Raw genomic sequence first — 18,505 nt, 5'->3', positions numbered from 1 at the left:
CCATCCGTGGACAAACGAAGCCTAGGCTCGAGCTGGATCATCCAGCAAGATAATGACCTGAAGCATTCTGCGCAAATCGTCAAGGACTAGCTGCTGTATTACATTTTATAATAAGTAATAAGAGGACAAAACGTTCATGGACACACGCTTTTTTCTGTAAAATTAATCTCTATTTAATAATATTTGACAAACATTTTATTAGAATTATGTTTACAGACCTGTTTTCTTTCCCGGCATCCATTTCATTTAGTTTTTATTTTGATGTTTCTCCTTACATTCGTAATAATGATTATCGATAACACAGTAAACTCAGGGTTGTATGCCAAAAAAATATCGTTATTATCTAGGATTATTTTATAATCTCAGATTTTGGGAGACAAATTTTGTATGGGAAATCCCGCTTTTTAATTACAGATTTTGAGTTAAGCGCGAAAAAGTAGATCATCTACTTATATGTGAACGTATTATAAGACACATTTAGTAGAAACCGTAGATGTTGGGGTTAAATACGCATAAAAGACGGATTTCATTAGAAATAAAGATTTTTCATTTTACAACCAAATTCACCTTACTTTTTGCCCACAGGTAAAAAAAGAAAATATTAATCCTGGCAATCCCAATAAGGATAATGGAAAACTTTTATCAAATTATTGCATTGTCATCGGTCCTTGATAGGTGTGCAAAATTCCAAGTCGATCAGATTTTTAGACGCCACACAGTGCGGCCGATTCCCAAAAAGCTGGCCAAAAGTCGAAAAAAAAAGTTTCTAGATAGAGTTTTTTTGTCTTTGGGTTGGCTACAGTAATGCCTTGAGTAGTGAAAACCGTTCATAGCAACGTCCTGTACCCTAAGTATCCTCTGTATTTTCAGTCGCAACGTGGCCTTCGTTTGAGCATCGTATTACTGTCGATGAATAGTGAAAATTGTACACATTTGAAAGATTTTGTAATGGAGTAAATTGAACAAAACCAAATGGAATCATCTTCGGAAGGTTAGTAAAATACGAGAAATCTTTAGTACATATCAATACCTCGACACAAAATTTTTAGCTGCAGCAATACGTAGATACATTTTTTGCAATTTTTTTTATAAAATTTGAGTTTTCAAACTGTATAGTAATACAACGCCGTCATATGCTGCTTTGAAACCTATTAAAGGTTACTCAAAAAAGCAATAGTTACTGAATAAAACAAGATTCAGCTGCTACCACTTGCTACCTTGAGACCCCGAAAACAATTTACATGCATCTTGATTATGTTCTTGAATATACGCTATTTCACGTGAGGGGGTGGCCAATAGGGGTGGAAGGGGGTGGATTTTCAAAATTTTAAGATCAAATTCGTAATCAGCGACCCCGACAACCCCCGAGTAAGAAATTTTGAATCAATTACTTAATTTTTCGAGTTTTGGCCAGCTTTTCGGGAATGGGCCGCACTGTGCGCCAGTGAAAATTAAGCTCAAAGATTCCGTTACATACATACATACAACCCGAGCTAATAAAGTGTGTTAAAAAAAAGATTGAAAATAGGCCTTTTTACCTGACGAAACTCATGTAACCCCTTAAAGGTGATCAGCTGATTTATTTTTTTTTTTTTTGCTTTCACCGTGTGGTTGTCCAGAATGAAACAAGACAAAAATTAAGAAAAAAGATTAAAAAAAAATATTTGCCAAATTTTCCCAATATACGGCACTTCTATTATTAGGAATACGGGTGTTATGATGTTGGTCAGCAAATGTGGTAACCCAAACGGATATACTCCTTTATTGCAGCGTAAATACATACACAAAAAAGTATTAAAAGAGACGCCTGGTAACAAAATAAAATAAAACAACAATGCCAACAACTCGAGCTAGAAGTAGAAAAAATAATCAACAGAATGCAGAAAAGGATTTTTGAAGTATTTTGTAAGAGAGTGAACAATGTTTTAATTACTTATTTTTATCATAAATTGCCGTTACGGAAGCTGTTGAAACTTTCCAATAAGTCGCAGGGACAAAGTTATTTAACGCTGCCGCCGTACCCAAATGCACGACTACCAATCAGAAGTGCCCTACTACATCTGTATCTCAATAAATAGCAAATGAGTTCCTAGCCCAAATATGCTTTTAATTCGTGTAAAAAATAAAAAAACAAGACTCAAAAAATTCACACTTGAAAGACCTTTTACGTCCGCCACTGAGTGTGCAGTATATTTACCCGCAGTTATGGCACACAAAAATATATTTTTGCTAGCAATTTACTATACCCAAATCATATGCGCCCGCAGGGTTATTTTTTTTTACTGCATAAGTTAATAAAAACCCGGTTTAGCTTTGATATTCCGTTTTTCGTTCATTTATTTATTTTTGTAACTATTTAGTGAGCGAGCGCATCCCTGACATCGCCATTGTGGCTGTGTGGGTCAGCAGAGCCTTAGTCGAATTAGCATCTGACCCTAATTTTTGTGTTAATAAAAATTTAATTTAGGTTTACCTATAAAGTCCATTTCTAACCATTCCATTCTAAACTATTTCTTTAAAAAGTATGTAGGACTCCTAGTCGACAAATGTGCCCAGGATCTGCATATTTTTCATTCTTGAAGGATATTGCTGACAAAAGGCTGAATAGGTTGTTAAAATTCGTGATGACGTGCATCAAGAATTACGTAAAATAATAATTCGACTCCAAATACATAGCACTGGTAACACAATGAACCCCAGAGATCTAAGTAAGATCTTTTAACAGATCAGCCAGCACTACCTAACCTAACCTATTCTATATAGGACATCAGCGAATTTGGGGGAAGTACGCGGAATTTCATTGAAATTAAAATAAAAAAACACCAGTCTAACGGTTAGACGCGATAGAAGTGAAACCTTCCGTAAAACAAACTGAGAGAGAATAAGACGAAAGCAGCATTAGGAGCAAAATAATTCTAGGTTCATTATAATATTGCTATAAAGTTCATATTTTATTTTCTTCATTTTATTATTATTCATCCTCAATGTTTTCAATTTCAACAAATGATACGAGTGGCTTATGATAGCTAAAATATGATACAAATGCTTTGGTTTCGATGTTGTCAACATGTCTTTGAAATACCGCGTCAATGGTTGTTTTTGATCGTGTTGTCGATTCAGTGCGATTGTTACACATTTTTAATTTGAATGTTGTATTGAGAACGTCAATTAAAGGAACCGCTGTGTCCAATGCAAAATTTACGTTAAAATCGCCACTTAAAATCATTGGAACTTTATTGTAATCTTTTCTAAGTATCCGCGATACTTCTGGTGTATACTTTATTAAATTTTCGTGAATGAATTCCGTGATGCTATTTATTGATTTTTTTTTCTGTCGATATTCACGACACTTTTCTGCATTATTTTTCGGCATAATTGCGGTAAATATTTAAAAATTAAAATATTTACGAATATAAAAATACACACGCGGTTGCTATTATGAGCGTCCCCAGCAAAACCTGCGTGACCGAAACTCTAACACAATTACATTTTTTTGAATGTTACAAACACATATGCACGCAGGTTTTGCTGGGGCGTGACCGAAACTCTAACACAATTACACATATGCACTCGTATTTGTTTGAAAATCGACTTTTTTATTGGTTCTCCGTCACCTTTGGAAAATGTGTAAACAGTAAGCAAACTTTATTCATATATTTTTCCTCATTTTTGCATCAGTAAAATTAAACAAACGCCGTAGCCGAATGGGTTGGTGCGTGACTACTATTCAGAATTCACAGAGAGAACGTCAGTTCGAATCTCGGTGAAAACACCAAAATTAAGGAAAACTATTTTTCTAATAGCGCTCACCCCTCAGCAGGCAATGGCAAAACACCGAGTGTATTTCTGCCATGAAAAAAAGCTCCTCATAAACATATCATAAAATAAAAAAATAAAATAACTGTATAAAAAAATTTTTTTTCTTGTGATTCGAACCAAGGATTTTGGATCGGAAGCTCACATTGCTAGCCGCTCGGCTATCGCGCCATGCTGTCGGCGCTGGCCTAAAAGTTATTTAGTTCGTCGCTACGTGTATATGTAATATTCGTAGCCAAGAGTGTCGCTTTTTTCGTTTCACTTTTTCTCAAATCACTCCCAACGATTCTAAAGAAGTTTTCACTTCAAAAAGTTAAATTTGTATGCACAAGAGTGCATATTTAGTTAAAATATTCAGCAGCTCCAAAAAGCTTTGCAACTTCTGTTTATCTTTTTGAGGGGCGAGACACCTTAGTTTTTCTTGTAAATTCATTAATAAACAAAAAGGTCAGTCCAGTCCTTTTTGCTTTGAATTGCATAACTTCAACCCCATTTTGATATTTTTTAAAGCTTCAAACTAATGTTATTTTGCCCACGTTTCCACTCACCTCTTTGCCATTTTTATAGCACATTTTGCACAGGTACTTCTTATTGTCATACTGATTCTGATAGTTGCACGGCTGTTGATTCATATGCGATTCACCATCGCTCACATGTCCCATAGAACGTTGGCAACGTTGGCTGCATGCTTCACAACGTATGGGACAAGTGAAAAATTGTTCGGGAAAAGGATTTATTGACTTTTCCACAATTTCACCGGAGAATTTCGTATTGAGCGCATTCATTGCTTTGAATACAACGCTGGGTTGCCGTGGCGAACGAACGGTGGTGTTTTCGATTTCCAATTTTATAGCCGCCTTCAGTTTACTGTAATCGGTGGCCACATGCTTAGGTGTCTGTATGCCAATATAACGGAGTGAGCTGAAAGCGTTGATTTTCTGATGGTTACGCTCGAAATATTTACGTAGTTTATCTTCGGGGCTCTCGGCCACAGCTGGGAGTTAAACAAATGCAAAAATAAAGGAAATAATATTTATTAAAAAAAAGGTTTTCTTTTTTCTTTTTGTTTACTTACAACCAACAAGCGGATTTGTGTGCTGTGTCTCGTGGAAGATAATGACGGCGGGGCCAAGTGTCTGTGCTGTGCCTGGTACGGGCAAAGATTGTAGTGCTTGCGCAAAATGCAAGGAAAATGCCTCCGAAGCTGAGCCCAAAAACTGAAACATATCGCTATGTAAACGTTCAGAGCGTGCGCGGTATATAACAATATCCGATATGGCGAGAATCTGTAGAGAATATTAATCGTGAAAATGTAGGGAATGGCGTACCTTCATCTGCAAGCACATTACCTTCAACAACATACGTATGCGTCGATTATTGTGTTGGGATGTGCCCAAAAGCCCTTCGGTATCCAGACACAACACATCCATGTCGCGTTGCAGTGCCGCATAGACACCGAGCGTACAGGAATTCTGCTCAGCTGATGTTTTAAACACCTCGGCACCATCGAAGAATGTATGATTCATCGTATGCGATTTGCCGTCGCCAGTATTGCCGAATATGGAAATTACTTTGATTTTTGTATTATCGTTGCACTTGAGTTTCTTGCGAAATAGTTCTGGCGTAGGTATGCGTAAATTCTCTTCGCCATCCATTAGCAAGAACGACTGACCGGTGGAGTAGTCGGGTAGATCATATTTGGCGACAGGGGTGCAGCAATCAATTGAATTGAAATCATTGCTGATTGGCAGGTTCCGATTAGGGGAATCATTCTGCGTAAGGGAAGAAAGTAGAATAAGAAAATATTTGCATTTTGAAATGATAAATAAGAAAAAATATTTAAATATAAAAAGCGATAAAATATAGTACACCCGTTGAAAAAAACCACGCACCCTTTGTGGTTTGGTTATAAATTTTGATAAAAATTTGTTTTTTTTTAAGCTTTTTTTATATAATGAACTATATTTTGATAAGAAATTTTCGAAAAAGTTTGGCTTAAAAAATATTGCAGATATTGTAAAAGAGAAAGTGAATTAATTTTATAAAAAATTTACGAAAAAGCTTAGCGTAAAAAATATTGCGCATATTGCAAATGATAAAGTGAATTAATTATCTAAGCACAAGTGTAGATGTATGGTACATATGTGGAAAATATTTTTTCTGGATTATCAACACCTCGCGTTGTAATCTGTCAGTCTAATTTTCCCACACTACATTTTTTTCCACCACAAAGCGCTCGACTGACCGACCGCGCGTTACGCTCCAATCTCACATTCAAGTTTCTGTATGAATGGAATTCGACCGCAAATGCTTTGATCTTATCTCTCGTCTATAACTCATTCAATCTGAAGTTAAAACTAAATTTCGTTTGTAACCAGATTTTCGAATAAAAATTTGTTGATCACGATTCGGTAATAACGTCTGCTGGCTACGGATTTCAGAAAGAGAAAGAATCTGCGACCACATCAAATTGGGATCCCATGAATTCAACAGCGCTATTGACCCATGAGTCGTTCCATGATGATAATTGACAAACAACTATAAATAAAAATGACAACTTTGACAATCGGGGAAAAAAAATTTTTAGGATTTAGATTGAATAAATTATATATGTATTTAGTGGCAAATCATGCAGTCGCATTTCTAATGCACATACAGGGTGGGCCATATAGCCTTTGCTTTTTGAACCACCTATTTTTTTGAGAATGGTAACACAAATGACATGTCAAATGTGTTAATAATTTACTTACATGCTTGTCATTTACGAAATGGCTATACGCTTGAACAAAATTGGGAAATATTGAAAACCTATATTATTTCCAAAGTGGTGAGTCTTCTTCTTCTTTTCTGATTTTCACATCGGCAAAATTGTCGGATTTGGGGCTCAGAAAATCCACACGTTACTGTAGAGAAGCAAATACATCCACAACGAGTCACTGTTTGCTGCGGTCTTTGTTCTGGCGGCATCATCGGGCAATTTTTTTCGAAAATGAGCGAAGAGCTGCAGTTACAGTAAATGGCGAGCGTTACCGTGACATGCTCAACGAGTTGTTTCCAAAAATTGAAGAGGATGACATGGACGACACTTGGTTTCAACAGGACGGTGCAAAGTCATACTGCCTTTTTTGAAAACCGAATAATCAGCCGAAATTCCGATATCAATTGGCCGCCTCGCAGCTGTGATTTAAGCCCGTTGGACTATTTTTTGTGGAGAGCCGTTAAGGACAAATGCTATGCGAACCATACAGAGACGATTGATGCTTTAAAACACGAAATCGAAGTTGTCATTCATGAAATTGGAGCCCAAACAATCGAAAATGTGCTTAAAAATTGGGTTGAACTGTAAAGCCAGTCGTGGCAGTCATTTGAACGATATTATTTTTCATTCATAAATGACAATGTTCAATCTTCAAAATAAAAAAAAAGTTTGGAAAAATATTGATTAGTTTTTTTTATAGCCGATTCAAAAATCAAATTTTACATGGTCCACCCTGTAGTTGCATAATGGAATCGAAGAGGGCTTCTCTGCGTTACTAAGACTTGGTGGCCGGGTTCGAAGACCACTGTGGTCCACATGAAATATTAAATTATAAAAAAAAAGTTTTTGCTAACTGCATTGACATTATGCACATTTTTGCCATGAAAAGACTTCTCATAAACAACCAAAATTAAAAAAAATGTAATAAATTTACAGTAGGTTCTGTTTTTATGCGGCTTTTTTTTATGCGGTTTTGAAATAGTGCGGTTTTTTTTTTTTTTAATTACAAAATGCATGTCGACCTATCGGGAATTGTACATATAAACAAGATTCTAAACCAGCTAAGCAAAAACTCATCACAGATTACATTAGAAATGCTAACCCTACAAGTATGGAACCGCCTGCATAACTATCTAGATCAGACGTGTACATTCCTAAAGTGACGAAAGTGATTTTACGCCAAATCCTAAACGAACGCGCAACATGTGGGTATTGTCTGATTCGATTTCTGACGTAAATTTATTTTTTGATTCTGACGTTTCTTAAATAGAGATATAATTTTCAAAAATACAATATTTTGTTTATGCGATTTTATTTAATTATTTCAGATTCATGCGGTCTATGGAACGTATCTATAGTTATAATATGGGACTAGTGCCCTTTTTTATGCGATTTTATTACATTATTTCAGATTTATGCGGTTTTAGCACTTTTGAAACGTATCTATAGTTTTACTATAGAACTAGTAGCTTTTTTTATGCTGTTTTTTTTTTATGCTGTTTCTTGCGGAACGTATCTACCGCATAAAAACAGAACCTACTGTATAAAAAAAATTAGAAAACACAAAAGAAAATTTATAAAAGCAAAAATAAAAAAAAAAACTTTATAAAGGCAAAACAAAAAAAATTATAAAAAACTAAAATTAATAAAAAAAAACATAACAAAAAAAAATGTATTAAAAAAATTTCTAAATCACTTCATTTGTAGGGCAACAACAAGATCCACACAATAAATTTGACCAGAAACTTCGCTAACCGCCTAATACAAGATGGACCATACAAAATTTATAAAAGCAAAACAAAAAAAATTTTACAAATTTATAAAAACAAAAAAATATAAAAAAAAATTTAGACAAAAATTATAAAACAAAGTTTTACAAAAAAAAACTTGCATAAAAATACTTTTATTTATTAAATATTTATAAAAAATTATAAAAACAAAATTTCTAAAAAAAATTCCGATATTCGGAGTCGGCATACATTTCTAAATCACTTCATTTGTAGGAAAACAACAAGATCCAAGATGGACCATAAAACTTAATGGTTTTTATAATTAAAAATTAGTTTAATTTAATTACAATATATCCCAAATATGGAATAAAAAATAATTTAAAAAAATTAATTAAAAAAATTGTATAATACAATATAATATAATTAAAAAAAAAAATGTATAAAAGGAAAACAAAAAAAGTAAAAAAAAAAATATATAAAAACAAAAAAATATAAACAAAAATTTTTACAAATTTTTACACTAAACCTACCGATATTTTATGTATTCCTATTCCTACCAAAGTGGGTCAAATGACCCGCATAAAAATACTTTTATTTATTAAATATTTATAAAAAATTATAAAAACAAAATTTCTAAAAAAAATTCCGATATTCGGAGTCGGCATACATTTCTAAATCACTTCATTTGTAGGAAAACAACAAGATCCAAGATGGACCATAAAACTTAATGGTTTTTATAATTAAAAATTAGTTTAATTTAATTACAATATATCCCAAATATGGAATAAAAAATAATTTAAAAAAATTAATTAAAAAAATTGTATAATACAATATAATTAAAAAAAAAAATATATAAAAGGAAAACAAAAAAAGTAAAAAAAAAAATTTATAAAAACAAAAAAATATAAACAAAAATTTTTACAAATTTTTACACTAAACCTACCGATATTTTATGTATTCCTATTCCTACCAAAGTGGGTCAAATGACCCGTCTTAAAAATATTATATACATTATTAAGATCACATATATTTTTCGGTAAAACAATTAGCAAGAGAAGAGTAAATCTTGAAAAATACATTCGATTTTTTTAATAAAAGTCGTGAAGCCAAACGGCGACTTAATAATGTTATTTCTAAGAACTTCTGACAAAAAGTTTAAAATGGGTCATTTGACCCGTCCATGGTAGGTTTAGTGTTAATAAAAAAAATTTATAAAACAAAGTTAAAAAATGTATTAAAAAAAATTCCGAATTTCGGTGCGGCATAAATTACTAAATCACTTCGTTTGTAGGGAAACAACAAGATCCAAGATGGACCATAAAAACTTAATGGTTTTTATAATTAAAAATTAGTTTAATTTAATTACAATATATTCCAAATATAGAATAAGAAAAAATTTAAAAAAATTAAAAAAAAAAATTTATTAAAGCAAAACAAAAAAAGAAAAAAAAAAATTTATAAAAACAAAAAAATAATATATAAAAAAAATTTATACAAATTTATTAATAAAAAAAAATGTATAAAAACAATTTTATAAAACAAAGTTAAAAAAAAAAATGTTATATATTATATGTAAAATACTTTATAAAAAAAAAATTATAAAAGAAAATCAATAAAAAAAAAAAATTATTTTAAAAACAAAATTCCGAAATTCGGTGCGGCATAAATTTCTAAATCACTTCATTTGTAGGGCAACAACAAGATCCAAGATGGACCATAAAAAATTCATGATTTTTATAATTGAAAATTAGTTTAATTTAATTACAATATATTCCAAATATCTCATAAAAAATAAGTAATTGATTGATTCTATAGAGTTCCTAAAAAATCGTTTATACGAGTATTAGCTATACCTGTGGACTTTTGGCAAAACAACTGACGAACATTTCACAGGTTTTGCTTTAAGGTCAATAAATTCTGCATTTGATGTTAAAGAAAATGTCCATAATGCTAGTAGTCGTAGAATCGCAAAGGATCTAAAGATCAACCATAAAACATAAAACTATTTGCGCAAAATAAAAAATGTAAATAATGTATTTCTTGACAAATATGTAGCGCGGTTTTTTAATAGGGATGCAAGATGACTTTTGCAGAGGCCAATTAGAGAACAACAACAAGAAGCTTCAAAGTTCTGAACGCACAAAGGCTTCACTTCTTGAGCTAATTTGAACTTGTAAGGATGTATGCCAAGATCTTTAGATAAAATTTGCCTTAATGTGGGATGAAATTTCCCAAACATTGTGAAAGGCGTGAATTCGAGTGATTTGGTTCATTTTGAATTAAAGACATACAATCACGTTATTTTTGATACTTCGTCCCTCCAGGAACATTCAATTGTGAATATGTATGTTGACACAAATCCATAAACAGCTGATATTTAAGTAGAATTAATTACAACATTTGCATTTTGTCATAATTATTTTTTCGTCGCTCATTTTTAATATTCAAATTTTTATTGCAAATATCAAAACAAATCTGAAGTATTTCATAGAAATACAAAATTCAATTGATACATACGGCTACGGTTGTGGTTACGGCGTTATGACGCAGTATCTATGATCGTTTACAGCGATGGCCACAAGTTTGGCACCACTAATGGCAGCTTTAAAATTGCGAATACCAACTCAAACTTTCGACCACTGTAGCCGAATGGGTTTGTGCATGACTCTCATCATTCGGCCCGGGCATGAAACAACAAATGCTAGAAAGAAGTTTCTCTAATAGCGATCGCTCTTCGACAGGCAAAGGCAAAGCTCCGTGTGTATTTCTGCATTGAAAAAGCGTATCACGAAAAACATTTCGTAGGCGTATAAAACTGTAGATTTGTATTGTATTTATATACAAAATTGTTATGCATTTATTTAAAAATAAATAAAATATTTGTTCTTTTTCTTTGTTTTGAAACTTTGTGATATTTAGTATGTTTCGCTTTAATATTAAGTGAAGCCAAGAATTCTCAACGCTCGTATTCCCAGAACGGTATAGTTGGTATACCCCCATGCTGTTGCATTCGATGCTGAATTCGGTTCATTAAGCCGCAAACATATTTCTCGCCGCCTCCTCGGAGTTTTCATGTTAGCCTTAGTGGTATTGAGGAATGTATCGAACTTAATTTTTTTGTTTAAACTACAAAATTGACCGTTGTTGTTGTTGTTTTAACAGCATAGTTGACCGTTCAAAATTGACCGTTCAAACTTATTGGTGTCTTTTTTCTCGAAAAAAATGTCACTTCATTATAGGTTTGTTCAATTAGTTCTCCAGTAGATATTATTTAGCAGCAAAGTTCCGAGGTATTGCCATCTCTCTCTCAAAAAGAAAAATATTCGAAAAATAAAAGGGAAATAAGCAAGGCGAAATTATTAAAGGTGGTGCCGGTAGACCAGCTGATTTTTTTTTCGTTGTTTGACGTATACAATCGGATGCCAGCGTAAAATGAAACGACGAAAATCCGTTACATTCGCACCATCGTCGTATGCCCCTAGCTCCAACATGTCAGGATGTTGACAATGCGAAATCACGAAACCATTCAGAACATTTCCTCTTACTTAATATATTATACTAACATATCAATTTCGTTAGCGGTTTATTTAAAATTTAAGGTACCTAGCATAAATTGCTATTCTTTAGCAAATCAAAAGAATAGATTTACAAATTCTATGAAACTAACTATTTATACGCTTTAAATTTCATTGGATTTATTGTATATTAGCGGATTTTTAGAACACAAAAAACCAAAGTAAACAAAAAAAAACTACAAAGTGGAACTAGTTTGTTTTTCAACCCACCTCATCCAACGGCACAATAAACCACATACTTCTGGACTTCAAAACTCTTCAATAATAAAGCACTGGTGTACACAAGATCTAAGCTGGCACAATTTCAGACATAAATTTGTCTATTTGATTACCCTTATTTCGCGTGCGCGTTTATCTACAGGCATAAATTGCACTTGAGATCGTAAAAAAATATTGCATTGATATCACAAGACAAAAAAAAAAATTAGACAAATTTAAATATATTAACACTCATAACGAAACATCGGTCAAAATGACCGATAGTGAATTTCGTGCTGGAATAGTGGCTAAACTGCTTGACCTTGACAGCTGCCCCTCCTCCTACCTTCCTCCCTCCCCCTACCATCGCCACTGAACAGGTTTTCATTTAGTTGGCGTGACGCTATTGTCTTGTGCACATCCCAAGTTCGATTTCGGTCGGTCAGATTTACCGTGTGTTTGTATTCAAGCTTTATAGGTTTCGTTAATTTCAGTTTCATGTTTTTTTTAATGATTGACATGTCAATTATGTAAAATAAAAACTTTTTTTGATTGTAAATGCTTAATAATTATTGTAGTACCTTATTATTTACCTCATTTTAACTGAAAAAAAACATAACAATAAAAAAAACATAAAAAGTAACGATTTCGGTCAAAATTACCTTATGTTTCGCTTAGTGTCACAAAAATCATGTTTCGTTATAAGTGTTAATAAAGAACCGATAAATATACAAATAAATATTAATACGCAGCACAGTAAAATTGAAATTTTAACATTGACTTGAGCGGCTTGCTGCTTTGCTGAGCGAAAGGTTTTTGTTGTCGATTTGTGGTTGGTTGCTGGAAGAGGACGCTTTTGCTTTTAACAAATAAAGAGAACAGAAATGAATAAAGAAAAGAACAGCTGAGTAGCGGTAAATAAATAAATAACAATAATAAAAGTAGAGAAAAATTAAATAAAAACGAGAGATTGATAATGAGGAGGAAAGCGTTGAGTACTCGAACAAAATGCATTTTGCATCAAACCTTTTTCCATTCTGTAAATGGAAAACGTTATTTAAACGGCAGAGTAGCTGGCAAGATAAAAACAAAAAATTTACATGATAATTTTCGCAACTTCGTGCTGTTTTCATTTTTTTATTATGCAGGTCACAGACGAAAAACAAATTGAGATAATGGGCTGCGTGTGTGGCGTAAATGGCAAACCGATCGAAAATTGCAAGGCGAATCTATTAAAGGTGGTATCCAAGGCAAATTGAGTACTGAAAAGTTATTTGATTCTGACGTCAACTCCCTTTGCAATACAAAACAAACGAACAAAATAAATAAAAGAAGGATAAATTGCATATTTGTGAAAATTCAGTGGATGGATTGGTAATATTGTGATTTGCGAGATTAAAAGTAAACAAACTAATGCACACGAAGTGCCGGGTGTTAAATTGTTAAAGCACAAATGAATATAAAGCCTTCAAATCCAGTGGTTTGCGGTTTTATGCGGAAGACTCCCCGGTTAGAAAGTATGTGTATGTGCGCATAATTTTTTGCACTTGTTTGTTTCCATTGCTTTCGCCTACTCTTCTTCTTCATAAGCAGGTAATTTCCCCTGCTTTTGTTTGTTTATTAATGAATTTTACGACACGGCGAATTCGGAAGGCACAATCTTCTCTATCATTGTGCCGTGTCATGTGACTGTCAGCACAGGATGAAACAAGGCGAATTTATTCTTTCGTTTCTACTTTGTCGTGACAATGAAACGCACAAAAAATTGTTGTTGCTCTAGTGCCACCACCTTTAATGAATGTGCCTTGGAAAATTGATCAAATTTGCAATCGATTGCGTGTGTGTGGCGAAGTTGACGATTTTTATCATTTGAAATTCATTCATATCATTTTGAAATGTGCACAAGAGCGGACGAATGGCAATATTACTCAAATATTTTTTAAGGAACTTATAGATTTATTCAAAAGCCAGCCATCGTTGTGGGAAAATAAAGGCAATGAATATAAAGACAGAAGTTTAAAATTAAAATTGTAGCAAATTTCAATAGAAAATATAAGAAGCAGATAAAAACGATAATAAAGTGTGAAAATTATTCTCTCTTCTTTTCAAGCACAAGTAAATGACATACCTGACCCAAATTTTTTTTCGGCGTTCCTTGTTTACTCAGCAACGAAACTAAAATCATCAATAAATCCACAGGTGTTTGGCGAAATTTACTTCAACCGTTTGTTTAGATTTTTTAATTTTTTTCCGTGTATGGCCTGCATTATACCCACGCACTTGTGTACGTGGAGTACACAAGAGTATTACAATTTTGCTCACATAACGGTTATATGTAACAGCATGAGCGAATTGCGACAGTTATTGACATATACATATGTATGTATGTATGTACATACATATACATATATAAAAAGGCGTAGAATGATAAGAGGCGCCGATTTAGCCTAGTCTGCCTCTTTGTGCGCACGATACGAGTAGCTTAACCAAAAATAAAAATATTTTAATGAAATTTGGTATATAATACAAACACAATTATCCGAGGTAGATTGGTATTTAAAATTCGGTCAATAACCACACACATCTTGCACATGTAAGGGTATTTTTCGAGAGAACAAAAAAGAAATAAAAATAAAGAATCGAGACCTTTTTTAAAGGCAGACAACTTTTTGAACGAACCTCGTTTAACCTTATATTTTAAAAATGGATCAAAAAATAAAAAACTGAAAACAAAAAAAAGAAATCTTTTTTTTTCGTTTCCGTTTTACATGCTTTAAAAAAAAAACATCATTTCAAATAAGGCGAGCGCCTTAAATACCACCTTGAGGTTTTTTCAAATATTTCCTCACGCGCATGAATTTAAAAAGCACGTCTATTTTCCATTGCAATTCATAATAAAAACAGACCGTCAATAAAAATAATTTAAACCAATCAAACAACTGTTTTATGCATACAAATAAAACTTATTGAGACAAATGCTAACCAGCGGATTGAGTGACTGTGATGTTACCGTAACCGGCCCGAAAATCCCTTATTTTAATAATTGTGTTCGACAACTGATGGGTAAACCAGCTGTTAATAAAAATTAAGAGAGTAAGTGAAAATTCTCCGCCAAACAGAAGAAAAAGCAAAACGAGTTAACGAACGGAAAATTTGCCAGTGTTTACCCCTTTTACCATGTGTGAATACACCTTTCTCATTTCTATACAGCTTCATCTACGTTTTTACGAAAGTCTACACTTGATCGTTTATTTTGTTCTAAGAGAGATTCTCCACACTCAATCACACTTCGCTTTTACAGATAACAATTTTGTTGGTATTTTATGTTACTTCCGACTACATACATATGTGCGTTAGTCACGAGCAAAAACTGCTTAGTTGGGGTGAAGGTCAGGGATAATCTGATTGATTCGAAAACTACCGAAATTATTGGAAAAGACATAATAATAATAATAATAATAATTGGCGCGTACACTTCTGTTAGGCGTTTGGCCGAGCTCCTCCTCCTATTTGTGGTGTGCGTGTAGATGTTGTTCCACAAATGGAAAAGACATAAACAGCGTAAAAAAAAAAATTAATTGGAGCGCGTTTTTTTATAAACATTTTGTTAAATTTAATTAATTAATGTTAACCCAAGCAAAACGCAATTAATGTTGTCTACAACTAAAAGCAATATTCCCCAGTTAAGACTACCATCGCTCAATGGGGCAACATATCTAGGAGTAGTACTAGATCCGAAGTTTAACTAGAGGTACAATGTAGGAGGGTTATCAGTACAAGCTGAGGTTTACATAGTTAGACCGATTATGTTATACGGAGCATTAGTATGATTGGTCAAAATCGATTTTTGTTTTTTGAGAAACCGCCATTTTGCCAAAAAAATTTATTTTGCTTCTTCAATCGGTTAATTACTAGATTTAACATTACTTTAACGAAATCTGTTTGGTTTTCTTAATTTCAGAGGATCCAGTTCAGAAATATGTATAGTGGTCACCGAAAAACGTATTTTTTGAGAGGAGCTCCCGGAGGACAGCTGTAGTTCCTCCACATAAATATTTTTACTATTACTAAGTCTTAAAATACAGTTAAAAGATAACATAATATGTGTACAAATTTTTAGATTAATAAATTTAAGTTTTCTCAGAAAAAATTCTGGAAAAATCGATTTTTTCGGCCTTCTAACTGTATATAACCCCTTAAAGTCACCCATAACCTTGCTTGCCCAAGTCGGGGTTCTCTACGACAAGAATGCTGGGGGAATCCTCGATCGTTAACAAATCAAGATGGTTCGTCTAATAAAAAATAGTGGTTCTACAAGTGATGCATCAAAATGGCATCTTTGTGCTAATTGGTTCTGGACTGTGTCACTCAGACAACATCTCCATCACCACATGTTTTAAGTATCGCAAGAAATAACAAAATTTCTTATCCGGCCAAGCATTTTCTCTTCAGCATTTTCCAATAACTTATGAGGATTGTTTTATGTTGTTACAGAAACATCAAAATCTCTTCACGCTCAAATACGAAGTTCACAAAGTCCACACCCGACGAACCAAACCGAATTTATTACAGGAGACGGCATCCGCATATAAGTAAAAGTATTTTGTTTTTGCTTTTTGAACTCCATCACCAAAAAATCAGCATCACACCAAATTGCCATTTCGGTTCCCCTCGATGAACGCCAAAAACGGATTCTTTATCACGCTTAACGTTTTTCAAGCCCAATACACCATGTGGTTTTGTAATATTTCATTTTAGATAATATTTGAATCAGCAAAGTAAATAAACAGATGTATAGTAAACAGAACAAATAATTTTAACGTTATTCATGCCCACGGCGAAAAAATCACCTGGGCGGATGTCATCAACTGTAAGAAATTCGCCTTGCGACGAACTATTGACAAACATTAAATGTCATAAGCCGAGAGACAATCAACGTCTTAGTCAAGGCGAATTTATTACAGGTGACAGCAAACACATATAAGTAAAACCCTACATGTATTTGTTGTTGCGTTTGGTGCAAGCATCATGTCAAAATCAGCAAGCAAATGTAAACATACGAATGTAAACATACCAATACATACAAACAAAGCATATCATTTTGACGTAAGCCATACCTACGGCGAAAAATTCAGCTGGGTGAATGCTGTCACCTTATTAAATCCACCTTGGTCTTAGCAGACGGTAATTGGTGAGCACTAACCACCGATCATAAATGAGAAAATTGAGTTTCCTCGTGACGCATTGCACTGGCACTGGCTTATTGTAGCAGATGACGACCATGACGAGACTAACTCGATGGCTGCACTTAATGAAACACTGATTTGAGAAAAGTTAAGTAGCAGGTACAAACCTCACCTTTACTGGGCAGTACATTAAAAAATGCATTACCTTATACTACAGACAACTGTTTCTGTGTATAAAATTCTTTATTTTATATAAAAATAATTACAAAAAAATTCTCATTGCATTAAAATTCAGTCGGAAATGAATCGGCACGAATAAATTTCCAATGTTATATTAGGAGTCTAAATCTGTCATTCAAGTTTTCCTTAAACCATCATAAAAAAGTCAAAAATTACATAAACAAATTTCACTATTTGATAAATCTTACGATTTCTAAAAATTTTCGGCGACCTCTTAAGCTTTAACTTCCAGTATCTAGTATTTAAGCCGTGTGTCCACTAGCAAGTCACTTGCGGAAGAACTTCTGCAAGTATTTGCTGAAGTGTTTCCACTCAAACCAAAACTTGCGGAAGTCTGCTTCCAGAAGTAGTTTGTAGAAGTTATCCCGTCGAACTTGCTGCAAGAAATTGGAGACGTGTTTCCTCACAATGTGAGTACAGCTTGAAGTAGTTTGCTTTTTTTACGAATGACACTGTAAAAATGTCTTGTGGTAAAATAAGATTGGCAGTTGCCATCGCAGCATATTTAATTAAAAAGAAACATATTAAAAAAAAAAAAAAAAAAGAACAAAAAGAAGTGTTGGGTGAAAAATTGGGTGCTGCAGCGCGTAGATTTAAGTTTCCAAAATACATTACTTGAAGAACATGAGATGACGTCATGTATTTCATGTCATTATAAAACTCCCACTTGCTAACATTCGGGTGCGTCTATGTCGTTGGCTATTGCTACTCTTTTGAGTACGTGTCCCATTATTCAGGAGAACTTTCTTTATTTTTCAATTAACAAATGGGTTTTTTCACTACTCCAAACGAATTTATTTTTGTCCATTTTTATAAATTTTGAAAAGAACTCAAAAAACAAAAAAAAAAAAAAAAAAAAAACACAAAACAAAACTGAAAACAGAAGAGAATACCACAAACCGTTTACTAACTTATACCCGACTACTTCTGCAAGTCTTCAAAACACTTGCAGTTGACAGCAAGTTGTTCAAGTTACTTCCAGCGAGCAACAAACTCGTGTTT

General features: G+C 33.2%; 1 protein-coding gene across 4 annotated transcripts in view; it reads right to left on the bottom strand.

Moving 5' to 3' along the window:
- LOC128858844 (zinc finger FYVE domain-containing protein 1-like) overlaps positions 1-18,505 on the bottom strand; it is a 42,616-nt gene that overhangs the window by 12,671 nt on the left and 11,440 nt on the right. For 2 of the 4 annotated variants that reach the window (XM_054095371.1, XM_054095374.1), the window contains exons 2-4: positions 5,166-5,588; positions 4,892-5,102; positions 4,365-4,810 (exon numbers count right to left, since the gene is read on the bottom strand). In XM_054095371.1, coding sequence (XP_053951346.1) covers positions 4,365-4,810; positions 4,892-5,102; positions 5,166-5,588 — 1,080 coding nt within the window. Of the gene's footprint in view, positions 1-4,364; positions 4,811-4,891; positions 5,103-5,165; positions 5,589-12,089; positions 12,322-18,505 lie in introns of those variants that run through there. The other 2 variants (XM_054095372.1, XM_054095373.1) reach the window with 2 other exon arrangements.

Source organism: Anastrepha ludens, chromosome 3, assembly GCF_028408465.1.
Source record: "Anastrepha ludens isolate Willacy chromosome 3, idAnaLude1.1, whole genome shotgun sequence".
NCBI lineage: Eukaryota > Metazoa > Arthropoda > Insecta > Diptera > Tephritidae > Anastrepha > Anastrepha ludens.
This window is presented reverse-complemented; position numbering and strand designations above follow the sequence as displayed.